The 27,109-nt window shown below is 34.3% G+C and overlaps 1 protein-coding gene and 1 pseudogene across 2 annotated transcripts in view; one reads left to right on the top strand and one right to left on the bottom strand.

Annotated features, from left to right (window-relative positions):
- Positions 1-27,109, bottom strand: part of SPTLC2 (serine palmitoyltransferase long chain base subunit 2) — a 149,288-nt gene that overhangs the window by 51,815 nt on the left and 70,364 nt on the right. Inside the window, exons 9-10 of one of the 2 annotated variants that reach the window (XM_027844678.1) lie at positions 26,383-26,509; positions 12,312-12,480 (exon numbers count right to left, since the gene is read on the bottom strand). In XM_027844678.1, coding sequence (XP_027700479.1) covers positions 12,410-12,480; positions 26,383-26,509 — 198 coding nt within the window. In that variant the 3' untranslated portion in view covers positions 12,312-12,409. Of the gene's footprint in view, positions 1-12,311; positions 12,481-26,382; positions 26,510-27,109 lie in introns of those variants that run through there. The other variant, XM_027844677.1, reaches the window with a different exon arrangement.
- On the top strand, positions 803-2,200 carry LOC114030017 (annotated as a pseudogene).

Raw genomic sequence — 27,109 nt, 5'->3', positions numbered from 1 at the left:
ACAAAAGGGTACAGAAAAACTTAGAAAGGTAAATTTATTTGAGCAACAGAAAGGAACTATATAATTTCTCATTGGAGTGACTGAGAGGAAGAACCTACAAATGTAAAGGAAGGGGTAGAACAAATAAGCATTAGATGAACTGCACTGTTATCTGAAATGGACAAAAAAGAGTTCAAAACAGATTCAATTTGGTGGAGAAATAAATGAAAATCAACAGGAAAATAAGCAGTGATAATGAGAGGGGTTTAAGAGAAAATATAATCCAGAGGAAGGAATAGTCCCAAGCAAAACAAATTTCCTCATGCTCAAGGGAAGATCAAAAGGGGGCAGGAAGAGGAAAAATAACTAACAACTTTGGAAGACTTAAAGAGTTCTGATCAATGCAATGACCAACCATGTCTCCAGTACACCTATGATGAAGCATACTAATCACCTATTGACAGAGAGGTGATGGACACAAGGTGTAGAAAGAAACATACATTTTGTAATAAGACTACCTTGTGGATTTATTTTGCTTGAATTTATTTATCACCTGGGTTTCTTTTTTTCTTTCAGTTTTTAATAGGGGAAGGATAGTTGGAAAGCGGTCAATATTGATCCCCCCCCCCCAAAAAAGGCCATTGTAATTTTCTTTTAAATGAACATAAGAAAAGAGAAGGAAATTCAGAAGGAATCAGAGACAAGCAGGAAGGTTTTGAAAGAAACACACAAAATTTATTATATACTTAAAAAAATTATGAAATAGAGATTAGTGGTTTCATATAGTATCCTCTTTTTGTGTGTTCTGCTATGTGGATAGAAATGCTGGAGGGTTTTTTGGGTGTTTAAAGTTCAGAATAAAAAACCTTTCCATAAAATAATATGGCTTAAAATGATGGTCTAAACTTAGTTTGTGCTGGACTATTCTCTAATTTTCTCAGAAGTTTTTATCCTATCACTAGGAATTTTATTTCCTAGTTAATTTATGTTTTGGGGTTTACTGACTATTGAGTTATGGGGAAATATCATTTCTCATATTTTCTTATCTAATATATTCCACTGATTTACTTTTCTAAAACTAATTGGCTTTGTGATATACCTTCTTATGCGTAAGTTATGAAATTCAATAGCAAAACGCAGCACATTGCATACTATCTTTTGTACTCTCAGTTTACAGATGAGTAGAATCCAAAAATTAACCATACTTCTTAATCTAACAAGATGTTTCCTTCTTATTTAATGAATATTAATCTAGTACAATTAATATTTGTTAACTTAACAGGCCTTGGGAGAAATGAAATAAAATATCAAAGAAAGTAAACATCATCTTAAGAAAGCATCTAACCCATCGGTTGACACTTAATAGTTCTCACTGCCAAAATGTTTCAGCTATAAGAATCTACAATTTAATCTCTGTGCATCCTCCCTGTACTAATAAAGACTGTAACCCTGCTATGCCTACTATGTGCCTAGAAAATGTTCTTTGAGAGTTGTTATAGCTGCAAATCTCATCACGTAGTAACTACCGCTCTTGTTGTGAAGATCTCTGAACTTAGACTGGCCTTTGGATAACAGATATATTGTCTATCATTGGCCCATGTTCAAAACTTCTCCAGCTTGGGAGTTTGTACTCCTTTGGGATAGCTGTTAAAAACCTGGCGTCGCCATGGCTGGCTGCACAGAGCCCGCACAATGCCCAGCGTCACGGTGAAGGACACGAACCAGCAGGAGTTTGTCTGGGCCCTGGCCGCCTTCCTGAAAAAGTCAGGGAAGCTAAAAGTTCCTGAATGGGAGGACACAATCAAGCTAGCCAAACATAAGGAGCTGGCACCCTACAACGATAACTGGTTCTGCACCTGGGACGCCTCCATAGCCTGTCACCTGTACCTCTGAGGTGGTGCCAGCATGGGCTCCATGACCAAGATCTATGGTGGGCTCCAGTGCAATGGGGTCATGCCTAGTTACTTCAGCAGAGGCTCCAAGAGCATGGCCCAGAGGGTCCTGCAAGCCCTGGAAGGCCTCAAGATGGTGGAGAAGGACCAGGATGGGGGCCGGAAGCTGACACCTCAGGGAGAGAGAGACCTGCACAGAATTGCTGGACAGGTGGCAGCTGCCAACAAGAAACATTAGGACAAACCACACCAGATTCATTAATAAATTGCCTTGTTTGTTAAAAAAAAACAAAAACAAAAACAAGAACAAAACAAAACAAACAAACAAACCTGGGATCATGTGCATGCTATGATAAAGCATCAGCATAGCCAATAAAATAAAATGTAATAGTATCAGCTCTCCATTATCTGTGTAAATAGGAAGCAACAGGGGAGGCTAGATTACCTGATTCAAAAATGGTTGCCAGTATACTATGTTAGAAAAGACAATGGTTTTGAAGTCAACAGAGACTAGATTTAAGACCTACTTCTGATACTTACTAGCTGATGACCATAGGCAAAAACAAAACTGAAACTTAAGTTTCTTCATCTATACTAGGTGTTCTTAACCAGGAGGTCATGGACCTTTCAATGTGTCCATGGGTAGAGTTCAAGGGATTCACAGACCTGGATGAGACAAAATAAATACATCTTTATCCCCACTAACCTCTAAATGAAATTTGACATTTCCTTCAATTATAAATTAAAAAAAAAATTATTCAGACAGGTTTCTGTCTGAATAAAGGGTTCATCCCCACCCCCCCCAAAAAAGGTTATGAACCCTTTATTCAGACAGAAACCTAACAATCTACAAATGTCTGCTATTACTATATGGAATGTATTTTATGTTAAACATTTCTGATTACTTTTGACTCCAGGATGACTTTTAACTTTTTTGATTATATTGATATACCAGGTGAGTTAAGAGAACTGACCAAAGGACATGCTTATTAAGATAAAAAATATGTCATAGATAACTTCTATATGGATAACAGAATAGATTGTGTCCTACCATTCTTGAAAGCAATTTGAAATTATGCTTAAAAAAATGACAAAAAATTCCAAACTTATTGACCTAAAGATCCTTCTCTTAAGTACATAACTCAAAGCAGATCAAAGACAGAAAAATCCCATAGATGGTTTAATGGGTTGGTGACAGGGGTAGGAAAATATCGAGGAAAAGGGTGATTAAGTTAACAAACAAAAGGTCCTACACATATCAAAACAGTCATGGCAGCACCTTTTGTGTTAGCAAAGAACTAGAAATAAGTAGATGGGTACTGATTTGGAAATGTTTAAATAAAATAAATGGTACATGAATGAAATAGAATGTTACATTACAGCAATATTCCAAGAAGTAAAAAAAAATTCTGAAAAGCTTAGGAAAACTTTTCAAAATAAAATTTTAAGTTTCATAATTTAAATACCTAATAAAATGAACATTTTCATATTCAAAATAGAAGAGACAATGAGAATTGCACATGAAATCATGAATCTCTCTAATATACAACTGAATTTTCTTAAGCATATAATAAATTTAATGTTTCTTTCAAATACATTCTGCTTGTCTTACTTCCTTCTGAATTTCCTTGTATTGGCTTTGATAGATTTTTAAAAAATGCTTCAATGATCTTCCTTGCATTCTTTTCTCTTTCTTTGGACAATACTATTGCTAGATTCCCTTTGTCCCTAATTTGGGGAAAAGAAAAAAGAAAAATCAAAACCATTTTTAAACAAATAGGCATCATAAAGCATAACAAATATACAGTGTCCATGTCCAAAAACATTTTTCATTCTGTATCTTGAGTTCATAACCTCTCTGTCAGAAGGTGAGTAGCATGTTTTATTGTCAGTCTTCTAGAATCATGGCCAGTCATTTTGTTTATTAAATTTCTTGAGTCTTTATGATATGTATTTCTTGACAGTACTGTTGTTCTAGTATTAATATTTCTCTGTTATACTCATTTCACTCTGCATCATTTATAAGAGTCTTTCTGGGTTTCCCTGACGACACCCTTTTCATCATGTTGTATGGCACAATAATATCCAATGACATTCATATGCCATAATTTGTTCAGCCATGCAAACTGATGGGCACCCCCTTAGCTTCCAGTTCTTTGGAAAACCTCAACAAAGAATTTTCTATAAATATTTTTGTGCAAAAGTCTTTTCAGTTTTTAATCTCTTTGGATTACAGGAAGAGTAGTGATATTGCTGGATCAAAAGGTATACACAATTTAGTGACCTTTGGGGTATAGTTACAACTGAATTGGCATGCTTGTCTTTGGTATGCTTGTCTTTCATGGAAAGACTTGCAAACTGATGCAAAGTAAAGTAAGCAGACCCAGAGAAACTATTTACACGATGACAACAATGTAAGTGGAAAGAAAAGCAAAAATAAAATACAAAACTAAATGCTATGTAATTATGATTAAGAAGGTTGGACCAAAAGAATAAATAATAATAAGAGCCAGCATTTATACAGTGCTGTAATTTGCAGCAATTTGCAAAATCTTCATAAATAATGTCTCATTTTATCTTCACAAAACTCTGGGAGATTATTATCTGTATTTTACAGATTAGGAAACTGAAAAAGACAGAGGTTAAGTGACTTGCTTAGAGTCACACAGCTAAGCTATGTCTAAGGAACAGAAAATGTACTTCCTTCCCTTCTTTACAGAGATGGAGGACTCTGAATATGGAACACTTTGTGTGTGTGTGTGTGTGTGTGTGTGTGTTTGTGTCTTTGTGTTCAGTTGATGTATTTATTGACTGAATGACAATCCTATTTTTTCTTTTTTATTCTTTGTTACAAGTGATGACTTGCTGGGAGGGGAAAAGGCCATATTTTAAAATGAAGATGATATAAAAATACAACATATTAATAGAAATTAATTTCTCATCATCAATATGATTGTTATCATCTACTTTGATGCGAAATAACTACTGGGTGTTCAGAGAATGTACTGCAGACTGGACTATCTGAAAAGGGGGAAACAGTAAGAATATTCCTCAGCTGTTATAATTCCATGGTGACTGCTAAGAATATGGCATTCAAAGCATGTTATATATTTATCACTTGAGTTTAGGCATCATTGACTTCTTGTTTTATATGGAATTCTCCAGCTGATGCTCAGCTGACAATATGATCCTCCTCCTACTTTGTTACTCTTAGGAGCCATTAAAAATTCTTGGCAGTTCAAGCACAATGGTTATGAGCTTATCTTCTTTTTGTTCTCCCTAAAATTAACAGCACATAAAAAAATCCAGTGTGGTGAGAGTAGACTCAAAGTTACTTAATGTTACTTGGTAAAGTACTGAATTATTTCCCCCACTTTAACTTAGTATCCTTAAAAATAAAACGGCTAAAGTAGTTGTTTTTCAGATTTAATAAGATTAATGAAGTGATCTCATCTAAATATTGTTCCCCTGCATATAGAATCCTAAACTTATTGGTCTTCAGCTGTGTATGTATTTGAACTGGTGATATATTCAACAAGAGGTTTTTAACGCAAAATAAATCTGTTCTGTCATAGTATCTTTGGAATTCCAAAACAGTAAAGAAACCCTCAAATTTAAACAGAGGAACATGAAATACATGCTTGTGAGAATATGGTTCCTTTGTATAAGTTTTCTATTATCATTATCCAGGATTAAAAATAATATTTCCCAATTACTCTCACTGTTATTAGCTCCCATTTGTTCTACTGTTTCTTAGATGGAGATTGCCAAAGATGTAATCAGCCCAAAGTTACTGGGGTTAACTTAACTCTAATTATGCAGCTCATTATGGGAAAATTCCACGTACATGCAAATGTTGCCAAAATCTTTCAGTCTATTGCCAGAGTTCAGACCTGAAGAATGAACTGAAGTATCTAGGATATAAGTATACACATTAATTCAACCCTAGTATGTATCATAATTCTCTGTAATCAGTCACAAAACATGACTCCTATCATCCATGAATAAAATGGTTTGGTAGGTATAAAACAAAATGAACTGTCCTCATTCTCTTGACTGAAGTAAAATCAAGTCATACTCAAGGATGTTGGGCTGGTCATCTAAGAATGGAGATCTGCACATGAGTACATAGTCAGTATTTAACTGCTTTCATGTAGTAAACAAAGGCTAGCAGGAATTATAACACCTCTTCTATCTTCAATCCTTGAGAAGTTTAGAAATAGCTTCCTAATGCAGTAAAAGAACAGTCAGACATATCCATTACTTTAACAAGTTATCTGAGTGCCCACCACTATTTTAAATATCATTATCTTGGTCAATTTGTTTTAATAGCCTCACCTTTACTACCTATCTCACAGGGCTGCAGTAAAGTAGTTTCTGAACAAAGGACTATTTCTATGTAAGCTGTAATTTTGAGGCCGAAAAACTATTTCAACTATTAGCCATGTAAAACTGATTCCCCTTTATTTCCCCTGTTCTCTGACACCTCTATATGTTATCTATCACCTCTCTTCTCTACCTTTTTTCCATTCCTTTCCATATAATAGGCATACAACTTATTTTAAAACTGGAGGTGAAGAGGAAAGGAAAGGAAGGGACATAGAGGACTTCCTCTATACCCTGCCATGCCACTATCCCCAGCAAAAAGTTTATTTTGTGGATAAAACAGTTCATGTTGCACATTTCCCTACTCACTTCAGAAGAATAAGCAGAGCCAGAGGCTTTTTTCCTAAATTAATTTGAAAATATGTAAAGAATTGTATTAGAAGATCAACATTAAAACAAATTGTGTTAGACTAAAACAAGTTAAAGTACATATCATTATTCTTGCCTTCCAGGTGGTTAGATTATTAACAAGAGAAAATTGATAGATAACACACATAAAGGAACAAATAAAAAGCTACATATGAGTATTAAAAAGACATAATGGAAAGTAGTAGAAGATATAGATACCTTGAGTTTATCATCTTGACCCATAAACCTGGCTTTTTTCTGAAGACAATTTCCATCAGTAGTATCTATTCATTTAAGTTCACATGTTCAGAATCTTGAGATTCTCTTTGGCTCTTCCTCCTAACTCACTTCTTATAACCAAAAGTTACAGATCTATCAAACCTGTTTCTATGACATTTCTTTTTTTTTTCTTTTTTGGCAATTGGGGTTAAGTGACTTGCCCAGGGTCACACAGCTAGTACGTGTCAAGTGTTTGGTCTGAGGCCAGATTTGAACTCAAGTCCTCCTGACTTCACGGCCAGTGCTCTATCCACTGCGCCACCTAGCTGCCCCTCTACAACATTTCTTAACTTCCAGTGCCTCTACCCTAAGAGCGGCTCATGCCGTATTCTAATCTTCATGTCCAGCTTGGAGTTGCCTCCATTTCTGCTCTTCTCTCTTACCCAGTCATCATATTACTGTCAGACTTATCTATCTTTATGCACAGATCTGGTCATGTTATGCCACTGTTTGAATCATTTGTTATTGCTATTATAAAGTTTAAACTCATTTGCTTGGCATTCAAGGACTTTTACAATTCAAAACCATTGCCTTCTCATACTACTCTTTTACTACTCTATACTGCAGCCAAAAGACATTTACCTTTGCAACCCAGAATATCTTTCTTGCCTCTGTAATTTTATTTATACTTCCTATATAACTTTTAAAGCCCATATCAAAGGTCATCTTCTCCACGGAGCCTTCCTTTATGTACTACAGTCAATGATTCCTCTTCTCCCATCTCACACAACATTTAAGTGTACATTGCTCTAAATCACTTGTGTATAATTCTGTATTCTAATTATATGAATGTGTGTTATTTCCCCCTACTAGACTGTCAATTCTAAAAGGGCAAGGATATTGTCTCAACCTCATATCTCTGCCTGGGCCTGGCAAAGGGCTTACTCCGTACATAGTAGATACCTAACACACGTACTGAATGTCAACAGAACTGAGTCTAGTGCCATTTTTTTAAAAGAAATTCTGCAGAAGCAAATCTCATGGAAGAAGTCAGTTGGTAACCGAAAGTCATCAGAATACAATCCAAAATAAAAAAGAGTCAAACCTCAATCATCTAGAGTAATGGGATTTCCAATACTAGCAGTAGTCACAAGTTTGCAGGAAAATCTCTAGTACTAGCTATACTTTGCCTCTTCATTTATGCAAAATGAACAAGGACATAAAAAAGGAACTACCATGTTATCTTATATCTATGGTTAGAATTTTTATGCTGGCTTAAGTCCCTCAAAAGTACCTTTTTATTCTTCATCAGTTGCAAAATAAACAGATTTCCAGAGAAGGAACCATTTCTATTTTGATGCTTGAGGACTATTTGTGTGTGATTTATGTTACTCAAAATCAAGAATGATTGAAAATATCTCAGGACAAAAATTTGACAGGCTGGCCATACCCTGTTTTCCATGAGTGGCAGGGATAAATAATTAGCAACCAAATAATCTGTAGTTAACTATATAATAAAAGTAAAATCTAATTCATGAAAAAAAATTTCCCTGTTTTATAAATAGTGGCAGAATGATTTAGTGTTTTATTCCCATCAACTAAGTTATATTTCATCATGTCTTACCTGAATAAACTACCAACAGTCTAAAGTAAATTTCATAGCAAACAAATGTCTAAGCTTCTTTATAATGGGAAACATTTTATTTAGAAAAATCAATAAAGCAACAAAACAAAATAATTTTTAAATTTTTAGTATGTAGCAATGTTTCCCATTTATAACACACCTTAGTATAAGGGCTGAACAACTTAGATTAATTCTTGAACTAATTAATCTATGTTTTAAAGAAAGGACACCTCTTCTTTTGATAATTTATTAATGTCTAATTTCTTCGAACTGGCCTGAGGAGGAGAGAACTGTCAGCATTTTAAGCTTCTACCACAGGGCACTCTTCAGATCAGTAAATAATATATTTGTCATAATTGCCTAGCTGTAGAGATAGCATGTATGTTGAAGGAAGGTAGCACCTCACAGGCAGCTCAAAGTCTACCTAGGAATAGGAAAGGGATAAAAACATGTATAGTAACTATATACAAATAAACCAATTTATCATTAAGGTCATCCTATTCTTTTGATTCTGTACCTCAATACTTTTTTTTTGCACCTCAATACTTACTAGAAACATTGTATATTGTTAACCACATATCTTAACTACTAAACATAGTAGAAGTGGGAAAGAGGGACAGGTAATGTAGGGAAGGGACACAGAAGCTATCCCAAACCCTACTATATCCATCTTTTATTTATTATGATTATTAAAATGTTTATTTCAGAGAAAGGAAGATAAACAAGGAAAAAATGTGAACTAAAATGAGAAGTGGTCAATAAAAAACTGAAAGGACTAATCTTAATGACAAATTTTTCTTAAGTCCTAACATAAATATGAATGAAAAGGCTTTCTTACTGCTACTTTCTTAGGCATCCCAAAGAATAAAAAAATATACCTACAGAAGTCTTTCGATAAGCTAAGAAATTTTTGTGTTTCAGCAAACTCTGTCATCAAAGAGATGTTTATAATGGACTTCCAGGGAGTCAGACTTCAGTGCTTCTTGACTCTGAACCAAAGTGAGTGTGAGCTATGTTTAGCATCTGCTTCATGCAGGCTCTGTTTTGCCAGACTGGAGACGTATCAGTGTTCTACTTAGGTCACAGTCAAACTGCCATACATCAAAGATGATGTTGCTTGTGTCTCAGCAGCTCCCTCCCCCCAACTCCTAAGGATGACCAACAGAACAGGATTCTTTTGATGCCCTACCGCTCCAGGTGAGCAAAAAAGTATCTTTGTCTAGATAAACATTTTGCCAAAAAGATTCAAATACTGAACACCTCCTAAAGGGCAAACAGAAGAATCAGTATAATAAAGCAATGCCTATCACCACTCCTCCCCCATTCCCTCCCAGTTGTGCCTTAATCCTTTAAATCCTTCCAATGCCAAGAACTAGGATTTCCTCTTGTAGTTCCTGATGACTGCTACAGGATGTGCTACAAACAGTGGGGAGTCAGGGCTTAAAGTTGTTTCATTATAATCAGAGTTCCAAAAGAATGGCTGCTAAGGCACAGCTAAAAACAGGACCCTGAACAAAAGGAAGAGTCTGGGTACCATTGAAAAATAAATGAGTTGAGAACTGAAGAGTGCCAACCCATGGTCAAGAGTTTTCATCCCCAGGACAATATTCCACCTTCATCCCAAGAGATGGATCTTACAGATGAGCCTAAAGACTATTTAAATGTGTCTTTGCTGATTTTGTCAAAAAAGCACCTGTGATGAGGTCAACTATGCACCTGGAAATTGAAAGATTCAGCAAATACTCTATGAACTAATGGCAGGAAAGTTGGGGTTCCATGTTTCAATATCTGATGCCAAAGTCATACACAACTCTGCAACAACTAGTCAAAAATCACATGTTAAACATTTTATATTGGATGAAGTAATTTCTAGACCGTTGGGGGGGACATCCATCTTAGATGCTATGAAAGGAAAAGGAATGAGGGGATTGATCTCCAAGAAAACTAAAAACATTACACTCTCACGAGCCTTAAGTAACATTGAAATAAGTCTCTTTTAACTCATCTTGCAATTTCTACCTTCTATGTTTCCAAATCCCTATCAATGCTCATCAATAAAACAAGGGTTATGTGCTACCTATTAAGAGTAACTTCTACCTACTTTGGATTCTGAAGACATATTATAACAGTTTATTTCTTCAGATTAATAATTCCTACTCTCTATATTCCAAATTTGCGTTTTCACTTTCTTTTTTTTTTAGAAGAAACATTTTGCCTCCCTGCTTTTTTTTCCTTGAAAGAGTAATCTGTAAAGAGATGCCTTTTCTTCCTCTGATTTGTACAAGCACAAGAAGTCTCCAAGATAACTCTTTAATCCCTTAAATACTCACCAACAAGTCTTAGCATTAGGCTCTCATATAGAATCAGACACTTCTAAGATAATAAAGGCCTCAGGCAACCTTTACAATAAATTAAACAAGGACTCACACTTCCCAAGCCAGCAGGCACTGTCTAATAACTTGAGTGGAACATTCCTCAGGAGATTCATCTTTGGAAGGCAGAGGCTGAGATTGATTAGACCAGTAGCAGGGATATGATTATGCATGCAGCTGAGGAATGCTTTAAAAGACATAAAAAACACTCTGTGAATGGGCTTTCCAAAAATGGATGAGAAAAATTGAAATATTTAAGGAGTTTTTTTTAAGCAAAAGGTGACAGAATTTAAAATCAACCTCTCCTTTGAGAGCCCTCAAATTTGGCAAATCATCAGAGGACTGAAATTTCCACTGAATTAACTACAAGCTTTTAATTAAGAACAAACACAGTTTATATTGTTTTGATTGTTTTTCCATGTACTGGTGTTCATGTGGTAACATATATTTCCATAAAGTTGTAGAGTGACTGGGATAAAGTCTCCTAGACAACAAAGCCTTTAAAGATAATTTTGAAGAAAGAAAGTCCTACCAGGTAAGTTTGGGGAAGTTACAATTATTCTTCAAAATGTGCACAGGAGCTTTTTTTGTGTGGTTCAGCAAACTCAAGTGATGAGAGGAAAACCAGGAAATCAACAGGAGTCCTAGATAAGGGGGAAATGAACAGATCAAGCAGAGGAGAGAGAGCTTTTATCTTAAAAACACGACAGAATACTAAGGAACTCTGTCCTCTCTAACAATTTGGAAAATAATAGCTTTTAAAATAATATGCAAGGGAAAGAGGCTATTTTCTTTGTAGAAGAATTTGTTTTCTCTATCTACCCCTAAATGAGGAAGAGTTCAGTGTGCCTTCCCTATCCCTGGGAACACAACCAACATCTCCATTTATCCTTCATACTAAAAAACAAACAAACAAACAAACAAAAAGCAGTACTGTACTTTAAAGCTAGTCTGCATCTGTTCAAAGGTTAACTTCCGTCTATTGCCTATTAGCATCTTAACTAGCTTCAAACAAATTAAAACAAGACATAAAAGGGAAGACTACTCTTGTTGCAAAAGATTTTTATTAGCATTTGGATGTGAAAGAAAGATGGGAGTGAAAGAGGCACTTTTTAAAAAAGACAACACACAGTAAAAACTCTGGAACTCACTAGGTAGATTTTGGGGGCAAAGAGGAGGGTAAAGGGAGCCACTCATCCATGAACAGGAAACAAGCAGACAAATGTCTACAGGAACTCTCATGGGTAGATTGGAGAACTCTAACACCAACCTGAGACAGTCTTTGGAAAATTAGCAAACAAAAATAAAGAAAATGAACCTGTTCAGAAAGAACTTGAGAGAATCTGCATTTTGGTCAACTCTTTTTTTTTTTTTTAGGTAATTGGGGTTAAGTGACTTGCCCAAGGTCACACAGTTAGTATGTGTCAAGTGTTTGGTCTGAGGCCAGATTTGAACTCAGGTCCTCCTGACTTCAGGGCTGGTGCTCTATCCACTGCGCTACTGAGCTGCCCCCCATTTTGGTCCATTCTTGAGGAAAGAGAATGCATCTTCAGTATTAAGAAGCAGATGGAGTTCAGGAATAGAGGGTTCTATTGAGGGGAGTCTCTAAATTCAGTGCATCCTCTCCTTGTCGACTCCATTTTCTTCACTGTCTGACTTACTGCAATTAGTAAAAAAAAAAAAACACATTTTCCTTTTCTCTTGATTTCTGACAACAAGAATGTTAAAGTACAAAAAGAGATAACATGAGTTTTTGAAAATGCTTGTTGATTGATTCATTTGGTCATTAAATTATAGATTTATAATGGGAAGGATATTTAAAGATCATATAGTTCAACTCTTTATTTTACAAAGAAGAAACTGTGGCCAAGAAAGGTTAAGTGATTAGCCAAATTTACCCAGGTAATAAATAAATAGCAAATTCAAGTACTGTAGCTCCAAATCCATGGTACCATGCTAGCTCTTATACAATGATCTGTGTTTAGGTCAACTGCTTCAATTGACTCTCTGGATAATGCTATGTTTATTTTGAGGGGATGAGAAATTATAAGAAATTGAGATATTACTACTCCTCCCATTAAAACAACAACAACAACAATAGTTTTAACAACTCTACCCACAAGTCAGTGTATCTGAGGCTTAGTTTTCTCATCTGGGATGGAAGGGAGGAAGTTAGACTAGATGACCTAAATTTCCTTTTATCAGGTATTATTAAGATCTAGTCATCAATTCTCAGTAACAGACACATTGCTTAATCAGTATGTGATATACAAGATCAGAACTGTGCTTACTTGAAAAATAATTTTCATGTTAAATAAAATGAATAAGCTAATAAAAACTCTAACATACAAACTATCTTAAAGCAGAAAATTAATGAAAAAATGGAAGAAAGCAACCACAAGTTAACACTGTGATGGCAGGACAAAATTCATTTAGGACCACCAAAGTACATTTTTTTTCTTCTATATAGCAACTGAGAGAATGTGGTCGTTTCCAAATTTAAAAGTTTGCTTGGAGTGTGAATATTCTGCTAATTAGGAGAGGTACAGAGGTTCAATCAGACCAAAAACATCAGACACAAAAACACACTAAGTAATATATTTTAAAATCATCAGTACCTTTGGGAAAAACAAGAAATTCTCTTTATGGTTTCTCTTCCTTCACTCCTCCCTATTTATTTTTCTGGATTTTATCTCTTTTAGCTTTGAGATTCAGAAGGGTTAAATTTCAATTCTCAAAAATTAGTTTTGACAGTGCCCTGGGGAGCTCAGGGTGATAAATTAACACTTCATTAACAAGTCCATTATTGGAAAAAATTCAAGTGAGCCAAGCTTAATTTTAATAGAATATTTTTAGTCTTAATCAACCACATACTTTAAAAAAATCCTCCCCTTGAGAAATAGCTGCTTTAATCTAAACTAAATGGGTACAATCCAGTTCTTTACAATAGTTGTGGACAGGGGAGAAAGTAAGAGCTCTAAATAAAAGTTTGCTATCAGGCACATACTTAAATTCCTGTATAAAAAGCACTAATCTAGCTTATTTTATCCTACGGTTTAGTGAATTTTACTTCAACATTTTGTTAAATATGCAACACTATAAAATACCTTGAAAACCTTCACTCTTTCCAAGTTTTCCTTGAAGTATATATGCTATTTGAATATATACACATGTATACACACACATATAATCTAAGTATAAAAGTAGTGTGTGTCAAAATACAAATTTGGGAATAAGGCAAAGCCTGATAAATTCAGGCCAGTTATCCTGAAAATAAAAATTTATGTATTTAAAGAAAACTATTACATAGCCAACTTATGTATAATATATAACATCATAAATCTCGAGTTTGAAGAGACCTTTGTGATCATCTAATCCAAACCTCTCACTTTACAGAGCAGGAAACAGACCAAGAAAGATTAAGTAATTTGCCCAAATTTTCAGGGGCAGCAAGTAGCAGAGCTGGGATTCAAATCCAGATATTTGACTGCAAACTCATCACACTTTTCACTAGACTACACTCCCTTCTTTAATTCAGTGATACACCTTAATTTGCTCTGATATTTCAATTACTAACCCTAAATCCTGAGGTATAGAGAGAGAAAGCTGGATTTCACAAATGTCCAAATCAATTTTCTCAAATTGTTTAGGTCTTACTAGAATTCACCAACTTTTTTTCCAACTCAAAATATTTAGGTCAAGGAACAAAAAAAATGAAACTAGAACCATCTAACCTTACCTTTTCTTTTAAGTCTGGAAGGGGGGAGGAGATAAGAAAAATCTCTTTAGTGTTGTTAAGTGACATTATAATGAATGGCCCAAACAACAATCCTTTTTTTTTCTTCTTTTAAAACCTCTAGCAAGGGCAACTAGGTGGTGCAGTGGATAGAGTGTTGGGCCGGGGCTAGTCTGGAGGACCTAGTTCAAATCCAACCTTAGACACTTACTAGCTGTGTGACCCAGAGCAAGTCACTTAACCCTGTTTGTCTCGATTTCCTCACCTGTAAAATGAGGTGGAGAAGGAAATGCCAAACTACTCCAGTATTTTTGCCAAGAAAACCTCAAATGGAGTTAACTTGCTCAAAAAAAATTTTTTTTAATATAATTGGTTCCTTTTATAAGCCTATGTATTTCTTTTTATGTATTTTAACACATTTTTCTGAGAAGGGGTCCACAGGTTTCACCAGATTGTCAAAGGGGTTCATAACACAAAAAGGTCAAGGAAAAATCACCAGATGTGGTTGCTCCAAGGTTGGTAGCCCCCAAATACCATACATTCTTTGCAGCAGCATTACAGAAGGCATAAAAAGTTTGGAGAACTGTAAGGGACCTAAGAAAAGGAAAAGGCTATTTCAACTATTCAGCTCCACATTTGAATGTCAGCTATTTGGAACTCCTATTTTCGGGTGGGGAGGTTGGAGAATCCAGGAGATGGAGATAGGAAAAGACAAGATCCTGAACCCCAAATTTGAGAAAGAACAATAGGACAGTGCTCTAGTGACATGCCTTAGTTTCCATGACTTCCTCTAGTAGCAAATTCCATAAGAAAAGAGTTATCTTAAAGATGCCTGTGTTAGTTGCACCATTGAGTCAAGGGAGAAAGGGGGTGGTAGACAAGTAGGACAAACACAAAGTGCTTATTTTTTAAACTAAATCATTTTTAAACTAAAATTTTAAAACTAAAATCAACTTTATTAATATCTGCAAGTCCTTTGATGTTCCTAAATTAAGCACGTTCTGACTTTCAAGCTACCCTTAACAATGTTCTTACATTCAAAAATTATTTAAGGAGCAGTTTTATTCAAGGCACTGAGTTGGGGTGAAGAAGAGAAGGAGATTAAAAAATGTATTAGATGTAATTATTGCTCTCAAGGAGCCATCTAATAGTGGAATTAAGACATATACCCCAAATAACAATAAAATAAAATTATGAGTGTCTTAAATGAGTTGCAAATATTATGAGAGTTCAGATGAAGGATTAGTAATTTACAAACCCACAGTTCACACCAATTTATTTAAGGGCTTTTGGGCAGTAAGAATTGGTTACAATCCCATAGTTTTTTGTGACAGGCAAACAGACTCAAAAACAACCCATTCGGTACAAGTTCCTCATTGTCACAGATTTCAGTAAGCATGATGACTTTGGAAAAGAACCACCTATCTCCTCAAAGTTGATCTCCTCTTTTATGCTAGAAAAACTATTTTGGCAATGCCCAAGGAGATCAGCCAAAGCCCAACTATGGTACAGGAATGTCACAGATAGTGGTACCCTAAAAGGTTCTCTGTTATTCTTCTCACAATAATAAGTTACTATCATTACTCTCTTCTTTATTGTTCACTCTCAATGAAACAGTGAATAGTTTTCTCAAAGGCAATTTCCATTTTGGTGTTTGTTGACCGTGAATGATACTGATTCCTAATTGCCTCTTTTTTTTTTTTAACAAAGTTTTGATATTTTCTAAAACTGTAGTTTCCCTGTTAAGAATTTTATGTTTGCTTCTCAACAAAAGAAGAGCTAATTTCCTAACAGTTATAAATTAACAGAATTCTTTATTACACTAATTTAACTTTGAATTCACCTAAATGAAAAATAGTTCAATAATTTAAAAATCTCAGCTTCCACAAAGGCCATTAACTGCCAAGGCTTCAAATTTCAGGGCCCAGGATCATCAATATGCTCATGCTTAAACATATATTTGACAATGATTTGAATTAGAAAGATGCTTTTACACACAGTTTTGACTTCCTATAGTGTTAACAGTAATTTCACTACTGGAAAACTATCTGTTGGAGACTGTACCTGTCTGAAGGGCTCAGGGAACAACTTTTTCTCTATTTCCTTTCAAATCACTCAAAAATTAAGTCCATTTATTTTTTTCTTAACCTAACCTATAATAAGGTATCATTTAGTAGATATTCCATATCACTGTTTGTTTTGTGACTTTGCAAGCTTCCAACTGAGAAGAATTTCACATATATGTGAGTTTCCCTATTTCATTCTATAAAATGTTTATTTGTTCTGAAATAATTTGCAAGGTCTGCTTTTCCCTCTCAAAATTTCAGTATTTTATACTTTTATAAGCCACATGCTCATTTTAATTTGATGTTTTCTATTCTGAGCACCCTCTATTGGGTGTGTGTGCATTTAATTTATTCCTATATCTATCTTTTTAAAAAAAATTCTTGGGGCAGCTAGGTGGCGCAGTGAATAGAGCACTGACCTGGGAGTCAGGAGGACCTGAGTGCTAATCTGATCTCAGACCAGACACTTGACATTTACTAGCTGTGTAACCCTGGGCAAGTCACTTAACCCCAACTGCCTTACAAAAAAACAAACAAAAATAATGTAAAAAAATTCTTATTTAATTCCATCTTCAATAATTCTTCCCTTAACTCACTATAGCCTTATTTATACAATTTGAACTTATTTTCACTAACCAACTGATTCCACCACGTTTTACTGTGTTTTAATTTACCTAAACAATTGACTTCAATTGCAGTAGTATCATTAAACTTCACTTACCTTCAGTTGCTTCCTGATTTCAAAGCAAGTTTTCTTTTTTCTGGGAGCGCTTTGGGATTCACCTTCAATCTGGGAACCCTAATCAGGACTTGCTTGGTGCCCTCAGGTTGGTTGTTTAAAAGCAGTAAGCAACAGAAGGGTAAATAAACTCCAATTCTACCCACTTTTACTCTTTTCTGAAGATGGCCTAAAATTTTCTTATTCTGCCTTCTAATAATAAAAATTCCTTCTTGCAATAAACTTACCCCAACTTTAAGTATAGTTTTTAAGTATACCTTTATTCTACACTAAAATTAAAACCAATTTTACGGATCGATCCCCCAAAACTTCATACTTAGAGACTGGCTAACTGAAACTTCTTCAGGTTTAGCAAAATGTGTTTCCTAAATTCTGAGTTGTGAAATTACTTAAGCTCACAAGAGTTTTAATCTAATTTCTCCTATACTATTTCCTAAGTTTTTCTTATTTTAACACTTACCTGAATTCCTATTTCACTGAACATATCTCCTGACTAATAAGACAGTGCTTAAAATTTAAACTCTTAAAATTTAAATCAATTTCTAGTCATTTTAAAGGTCTCATTAAGGATCTGTGAATTTTGTTGTTGTTGTTATTTTCATTAAACTCTACAGAGTTTGGTAGTACCCCATAAGCTCATCAAAATACTTTGTAAAACATACAAAGTATAATTTAGAAATAGAAGAAATTTGATTATTCCTTTTTCACAAATTTGGTTTCCAATCATTTTTTGTATCTTAGTTTTCAATTACTCTCTGTAACTGTCTTTCATTTTAGCAATCTCCAACATGGCCAGTGTTGGAAACAGAGAAAAAAAGTTCTCTTTTAAGGCTTTTTAAAAAGTTTAACTTTTTTTTTAACAGGTCATTTCTTTTGTTTTATCACACCAAAAGAAAAGAGATAGGTAAACCACCTGTTTGCTATAGGTTAGCACAAAGTATGATAGCATAACACAAACAGACACTTATTTCCCATTCTCTTAAAGATTTTCCTAATTGTATGAGCTCCCTTTCTATCTGAACTAAAGAACTCATTATTCCTAAACTTAGTTTCATCTTTACAAAATGGAGACACAGAGAACAAATAACAAGACACAACATTAAATCAGGTCTGAACTCCTAAATTTTTCTCTAGGAGATTTTGAAGTCAAGATCTTACCTATTTCCTCTATTAAGTACAGAACTTATGACCATGCTGTGGCTGGTGTCCTCCTGTCAGCCTAAGATAATTCTTCTGTTTCCTAATTGGATTAATGCTTTTAGAATCTTATCAATAAAACATGTAATTTAGAAACAATACAAATTGCTTTAGTCTAATTTGCCAATCGGGTTCACCCATTTAAAGAGCACTTTGTATTTAGAACAAATCCCGGATAAAAGAGCTGACTAAAGTTCTATTCTTCCAGACTTTTTTGCCAAAGTACAATCACAGGAAGAAAGACTAACACTGATAAAGCAATATCAATAGTTCATTTGTTCTAAGCTGATTTTGGGACATTGTTTAGCTTTCAAAGATGATGACCTCTATAATTTCGTCCATTACATTCATATACCATAATGTTAAAAAAGATTGCCCATTAGTCATTCTGAAATAAGAGAACAGAACTCTTTAGGTTCCAATTTTTGATTACTACAAAAAGAGCTCTTACGAATTTTTTTTATATAGGTCCTTTTCTCTTTCTTTGATCTCTTTGGCATATAGGCTTAGTAGTGCTATAGCTGGGTCAAAGAATATGCCCAATTTTGTAACTTTGGGGGCACAGTTCCAAATTGCTTTCCAGAGTAGCTGCTCCCATTTACATCTCTACCAACAGTGTGTTAGTAGTTGCCTATTTTCCTACAGCCCCTGAAACATTTGTCATTTTCCTCATTTGTCATCCTGGCCAATCTAATAGGTAAGGTAGAACCCCCAAAGGGCTTTGATGTACATTTCTCTATTAATTAGTGATCTAGAGCATTTTTCATATGGTTATTGAGAGTTTGGATTTCTTAATTTGAAAACTGCCCATTCATATTTTTGACCATTTGTTTACTAAGGAATTTTTTTTTTTTTAAAACAAGAATTCATTTTGTTAACTGTTTCTGGGATAAAACTGCTACATCTACTTCAGTTTCTTTTTAACAGTTCTGACCTTCTCTTGTAAAATCATAATCTACTAAGAAATGATTATTCCTCCCACATAATAATGAAGTTGTTTTTATTTTACTGCTTTCTTCCCTTTTTTAATGACATTTTCTTCTCTCTAAAACAGTACCAGAACTACAACAACAAAAGCATCTGAAGAGGTTGAAAAGATGAGCTGCTGAGACAAGAGAACATGAGAAAGGTGAGTTGGAGCAGATGTGAAGAAGCAGCGAGAGCAGAGGCATCCAGGCTGGCTGTGGAGTCAGAGTGAGCAAGTTCAAACTCCCTCTCTGCCATCTGCTGTGGCGGATTCCTTCAGCTCTCTGAGTCTCTGTTTTTTCACATAGAAAATGAGGGAGTTGGACGAGATCATCTTTAAGGTCCCTTCTAGCTCTAAATCTATGATGCTATGACAAGAGTAGAAAATTATTATTGATAATTGCCTTTAAAATACAGTTTGAGATCTGGTGATACTAGGCCCCTTTATTCCGACTGAAAATTTTTATTTCCCTGGAGGTCCTAAACCTTTTATTCCTAAAAAGGGATTGCTTTAATTTTTCTAGTTCTATTTTTTTTAAAACCCTAATGATTAGCATAGCACCAAAGCAGTAAATCACTTTAGGCTCTACCATACTAAAAGAAATATCCCTCTAATTAATTAAATCTTTTTTTATTTCTGTAAAAAAAATTCATAGATATATTTATATAAATTCCTAGTTAATCTCAGTAGGGTAACTTCCAAAATTTTTATGCCTTTGGTAGTTACTTTAAAATTTATTTTTCCATTGTCTTTCTCCTGGTATTTATTAGTACTGTATAGAAATATTCATGATTTCTATAGATTTATTTTGTACTCTGTCACATTACTGGAGGTAGTATCTTGATTAGTTTCTTCCCAATTCTTTATGTTTTCCACACATCATCTTCAAATAGGAATAATCTTGCCTCATTTTTTGTCTGTGTTTATACATTTAACTTCTCCTTCTGTTGACTATTATAGCTAGCATTTCTAGCACCATGTCAAGTAACAGCTGACAGAGCAGCATCCTTGTTTTACCCCCATGACTTGCTGAGGAAAGGATCCAAGATTTCTCCATGGCAAATAATGCTAGCTCTTGGTGTTTGTTAAATATTTTTGACTGCTTTAAAGGACACTTCCACAGGCACAATAATACACTACTGGTGGAGTTATAGACTGGGCCAACCATTCTGGAAAGCAACTTGTAATTACGGTTTTAAAAAATGATCAAAATGTCCAGATTCTTTGATTCAGAAATTCTTCCGCTATGCATTTACCCCAAGACGGTCAAACAAAGAAAAAGACGTCTCATATACACCAAAGTAGATACTCAGATTCAGAAATGGTCAAACCAATTATGGTATATTAAAGTGATGGACTATTATTGCACTGTAAAAAAAAATGAGAAATAGGAAAAAATAAGAGAAGCTGGAGAAGACATATGAAGTGAAGCAAGTAGAACCAGGAAAACAATTTATCCAATAAGTATAACAAATAATCATGATTTCGATAAGATGTATCTTGTCACTTTACTGGAAGTTCTATCTTGATTAGTTTCCAACTAAGTAACATAACATAAATGACAAAGTAAATGAAAACAACAACAAAAATAGCGACTTAATGATGAATAATTACAATGTCCAAGTTTGGTGGCAAAAATGAGATATGAGTATGTACTTCCCATCTTTGCAGAGGTGGAAGACTATCAAGTGTGGAATACAGTATAAAGCATTAAACTTGGTTGATACATATACACATGCTTTTTTAGGATGTTTAACATAAATAACTGCTCTTTTTTAAAAATAATTTTTCTATCTATTGATAATTATGTGATTTGTATGATTAATCCTGCTAATTATTTTCCTAATGTTGAACAATTTCCATATCTTGATTATAAATTTATAATTTCTGGGGCAGCTAGGTGGCACAGTGGATAGAGTGCAGGGCCTGAAGTCAGGAAGACTCATTTTCCTGAGTTCAAATCTGGCCTCAGATATTTACTTAGCTGTGTGACCCTGGGCAAGTCACTTAACCCTCTTTGCCTCAGTTTCTTCATCTGGAAAATAAGCTGGAGAAGGAAATGGCAAGCCATTCCAGTAACTGGCAAGAAAACCATGAAGAGTCAGACATGACTGAAACAACTAAACAACAAAAACTGTAAATTCAACTTGGCAACAGCAAATTTTTATGTGTTGCAGCAGTTTTTACATTAAGATTTTATTTAAAATTTTTGACTCAATATTTATTAGTAAAATGGGTAAACATTTCTCTATTTGTTTTACCCATTTCTTTGGGTATTATCAGGACCATTGGTTTTATGAAAGGGTTTTGGTACAGTGCTTTCCCCCTTGCTTGTTGAAAATAATTTTGGTAGAAGTGGTATTAATTATTCCTTATGTATTTGATGTACTTTATTTTAAATCCCTGGAAACCAAGTTTCCCTGGGACCTCCTTTGTAGTTGATTTATGGCTTGTTCAATTTCTGAGTCAGGTTCAACTGTCTTTTCCTCAAATATTTAGTGACCTGTAATTAGGAACTTTACCCATGTTTTGATCACTTTTTCTCCTAGCTACTTCCCAAAAATTTTAAGAATAAAAATTTTCAAAAGAGACAATAGCCAATCATCACTTGAAAAATATGTTCTTAATTCAAAAAGGCTGATGCACAAAGAATATCTAATGTGCTAATAAGATGAAAAGGAGAGTTAGCTTAGGAAAGAAGGCACATCTACCCTTCTGAGCATCAAATATGTAAGATTTATCAGGGACTTCAAATTCAGAATCCCTAATAATAAGTGATATCTTTTTCAATGACAGAGGTTGTATGAGCCCCTATTACCTTTTCTTTCAACTATACAACTATTGTATTCTTCAAATAAAATTCAACTTTTTAGAACAAAGCAACTAAGTTAAAAAATGTGACTGACCCTTTATTACTATGACTGAAAGCTCATTATTTTAGCAATGCAAGTATAGTCAAAGATTGTCCCCTTGAGGGCAGGGACTGTCTTTGACCTCTTTTTGTATCCCCAGTGCTTAGCACAGTGCCTGGTACATAGTAGATCCTTAATAAATATTTATTGAATTGAATTAAGTAGAGCAATTGCAAAATAAAAATTCTTCTCTATATTTGTCACTGGTGAGATCAGAGTGGTAGACATACTTTTGGTTCAGGGTTCTAACCAACCAAAATACTGGTAAGAACATATTAGGTATAGAGTAGGCAAGCTACATTTTTTTCAACAGAAATTATTTCCATTTATTCACTCTTTGTACAGTTCTATTGCTAAAAACTAACTGCTGGGTGGTAGTACTAAAATTTAGAAGCAAGAAAGAGTTTGCTCATTGATGTGACATAATCATAAAACAGCACCCAATAATTTCCTTCACTGATTCCTGTAGTCTTATCTATAAATGATCAGTCCAGTACACAAAATCATGCTATCTTTTTATATTCTGTTTGGTTAGAGACAGACTTCTGGAATGGTCTCAAAGGAAGGAATACTTATTACAATAATTAGTTTACAGGAGACTATACAAGTTTAATAATCTTACAGAATACCATAACACAGGATACCCTATAAAAAGACATGTTTTGAAATGACTCTATGGCCATTTTCATTATTTTTCTTTTTCTTTAAAATAACATTGAACAAAAATGAGGCATGGAACATTATCTTAAGAGTTCAAGCCAATGGAATAAGGAACAGGGGATCTAGATGTTGTTCCTAAGATCTCCTTAAACCACCATGTAATCTAAAGCAATTTGCTTTCTATGATATTCCTTCTCCTTCTGTTAAGCAGAAATGTATTTATCTTCCTTAACAGAAAGTATTAAGTAGATTTCAAATTTTGTAAATAGGGTGTATTGGACAATATTAACTTTGATACTTTAAATACTGGTTATATTTTAAATTAAACTAAAACAAGTAATACTACTAGGACAATTGATAAGCAATCCCAATAATTTCAAATAGCTTTGAAAGATCTAAGTAAAAGTTAAAAGTATTTTAATTTATGGATCTATGAAATATATATATATGAAACAAAATACACACCAACACATATACATATATATACATTATATATATATATTTATATATACACACACACATACATATATACGTGTAGATATAAAAAGATCAATACCTTTAAAAAAATCTTATCAGTTCAACCTATCAGTTCAATTGCATGCAGGCCAAAATTAAGCAAGTCATATTTTAAGTACCTGTACCTTGCTGCAGGATATGTTTGATACTGTTCCTAAAAGTTATCAACCCAAAAGGAGATTCATTAACTACTCTTTATCTAAGGACTATGAGATGACACTAGATATTATGAATGGTATGTTTGGTCATTCTTAACTGTCATCTTGCCCAGACTATATTATATTGCTTTCTGTCTAAATTATGGGTTCCTTTGCCTTACAACAATCCGTAAAAATATTGCTTAGAGTAAAATTTAATATCCAATTCTAACCTTTCAACATAAAAAAAGGTCAACATATTAATATCTTAGGGACCTAAGGGTCCCTCTCCCTCCAATATTAGCATATGGTACCATCTGCTCCTAAATTCACTTAAATGGCACAACACTGATCACATTTCTTCCTTCTTATTAGGAAGGTAGAAAGATGCTCTTTTAACAAAACCATGAAATAAACATTATTTCACGTGCCTAAGATCTAAAGTTAAAGTAAGTGACTTAATATTATTTCTTTTTCTTTACTTTGAGTTAATTTTCATAGAAATCTCTGTGGAGAAAGTCTGTGAATCTACCTGCCACAACCAGATTAGCAAAACCTTTGCTTGTACTATGTTCCTCCATTTTATTGAGCAGCCAGAGATAAAAATGATTAGGCCAAACAAAGGAACTGATGAATATATGTGAGACTAAAATAAATTTGTCAGGGTGAATTAAATTCAACAAATATCTATTAAATGCCTATTATAAATAAAATATCGTGCTAGGCTCTGGTTCTACAAAGACAAAAATGTGATATTTGTTCTCAAGAATGTCTCAAAATGTCTTAAAAAAAATGTCTTTGGAATTAATGTTTTTTATCATTATTTGCTGGACTCCTATTACTATAAGGCCTATGTCCCATCACTATATTGTCCCCTTCACCAGCACATCACTCTTATTAAACAAAAGATATTTAATTTACCTCAAGTAATGCTTAATATATATCTACATTATGGGAGATAAGGAACACCTAAGGTAGCAAACTGAGACTTGTTTTTATACATGTGAGCCTACATACTGTGTTAGTGTTCCCTATGAAGTGTCTGAAATGCCTGAAAGACTAGATTTAATGAAAGTGAGATATGAATTGTATGGACACCAACTAAATACAAAAATGAAAGAAGTCTTGGAAGTATAATTTAATTCCTGCTAATATAGTACTTATATCGTTTACAGGAATGCTACAACTTTAAGTAACAAATTTTAAATCTGAATGAATTAGGAGGGATAAAACAGAAAGTGTCCTCTTTTCCATTTCAACTGAACAAAAATTAATTGAAAGGACTTTTCCATTCTTAGACAAATTCAAAACAATGTACAATTCTATTTTAAGGAATTTAAATTGAAAATTGTGGAGAGAGATAAGTCAACCGAGCCATGATAATAATCTATATTTAAACAGCACTTTAAGTTTTGCAAAGCAATTGACATCCAATACTGGGAGGTAAGAACTGTAGGTATTTTTGTTCCAGTTTTACAGACAAGGAAGTTGAGGCTCAGAGAGTCTAAGTGAATTAATTGCCCAACATCTCACAGAGAAGGATTGGAAGCAAGATTTGAACCCAGGGCTTCCTCATTTCAAGTCCAACATTCTTTCCACTACCCTCTGTTAATGCATTTTCAGACTTAAAACCATGTTTAGTATCTCTTCATCCTTGTAATACAAAATGAATTTCCCCTTGTGGACAGCCTACATATAATCACAAAATTTGAAAGCTAGAAGAGACCTCAGAAGCATCTAGTCCAACTCTTTCCCTAAAGGAATTTCTCCTATAACATATCTGATAAGTGGTCATCACTATGATGGAAGAACTCCAAAGTGAGAGAACTCATCCCTTTGAGGGCAGCCCATTCCACTCTTGGATAGCTTAGATTGGTAGGAAGGTTGTCCTGACATCCAGTCTAAGTTTGCGTCTTTGCAACTTCAAAAGATTGTGGGTCTGACAACTTTTACTAAAGCCAAAATTGTTTCAAAAGTACTTAAAAAGGCAACCAGGTAAAGGAATACAGGTCTTACCTGCTATATAAAGTTAACAACATTCCAAAGCTACAGGATCACCTTCTACTTTTAACCAAGATCCTAAGCATTGTATAATCAACACTGCCCCCTAGTGATCAACAATTATACCAAATAGCATAAACAATACTATCAACATTTAGTCTAAAACATTTAAAAAAAAATCTCAAATATCTTATTAGAGCTGAGAACAATTGGAGCCAAAGGTTGAATTATCTTTTACCATTTATACGAAAGAAAGCCTAAGACACTGAATTAAAGAAGTAGTAGCTCTTGCTCATCACATATCAATCATACCAATAATATAGTATCACCAAACACACAACTGGAAGACTGGAAAGAGATGTAACTTTAAAAGTTATGACATTAAAATTAATGTGACTATAAACACACTCAATGGGAAGTGAGACAGCTTCACTGTTACCTGAAAGGGCTCATCTGCTAGATTATCTAGGTCTACACTGATTCTGTACTAGGTACACTTGAGAATTACAAGAATGAATTCTGTGAGAGACTGCCTTAAAAAACCATGTTCAGGAAGAAGGGCAGCAAAGTATATTTGCCCTATAATTGCAACTTCCAACCTAAGGTATTATATAATAAAACAAAGACTTACCAAGGTTTGTGCCATCTTCACCCATAATACATTTCATGGAGGTGATGATTTGCTCCACAACAGGTGGTGACAATGATGTGGCATATACGGCGCTATGAGAATGTGTTCGGAGATAGTCTATCAGCTCCTGAGGAAGTCAGCAAAAACACATAATTAGAGGCATCTCTCGGTTTTAAAGGCTTTAACAATGAAACAAATATCCTATTGGCATCTAGTACAGATTTTTTGCTTCACTGTCACTGATTCTGATCTCTTAAATCAACAAGTCAGGCTGACATGTAAAGTTATTACCATTACAGTTCAAGAAGAATTGACCCCCAAATCAGGAAAATAAATGTTGGAAAGTATATGGTATCCATAGTTTTTCACATTCAGCAGAATATATAACTCTCAAGGACAGGACTAGCTTCATTTTTGGTTTTGTTTTTATCTCCAGTCCTTCATACTGTACCATATATAGCAGGTACTTACTAAATATTTACTGCACTTACTTTTGCAGGTTAGTTGCTTGTTGAATTTTTTTTATTCCCCATGTCCTAACACAGAAGGATATGTCCTCCAAAGTCTAAACTCAGGAGAACATGTCATCTCATATTCTTAAAGATACTAGGCTGGCTTTCCCAGGCAATCGTTTGTGATCACTCTTTCTGTACACTGTTCAATTCTTTCTGTTTTGACAAAGCTACTACTTACATCTAACCCTGAGCTCCACAAACTAATCCTTTAA

This window comes from Vombatus ursinus, unplaced genomic scaffold (assembly GCF_900497805.2).
Source record: "Vombatus ursinus unplaced genomic scaffold, bare-nosed wombat genome assembly UNPS02014945.1, whole genome shotgun sequence".
In the NCBI taxonomy this organism is placed as follows: Eukaryota; Metazoa; Chordata; class Mammalia; order Diprotodontia; family Vombatidae; genus Vombatus; species Vombatus ursinus.
The sequence above is the reverse complement of the archived record's forward strand: the minus strand, read 5'-3'. Positions and strand labels throughout refer to the sequence as shown.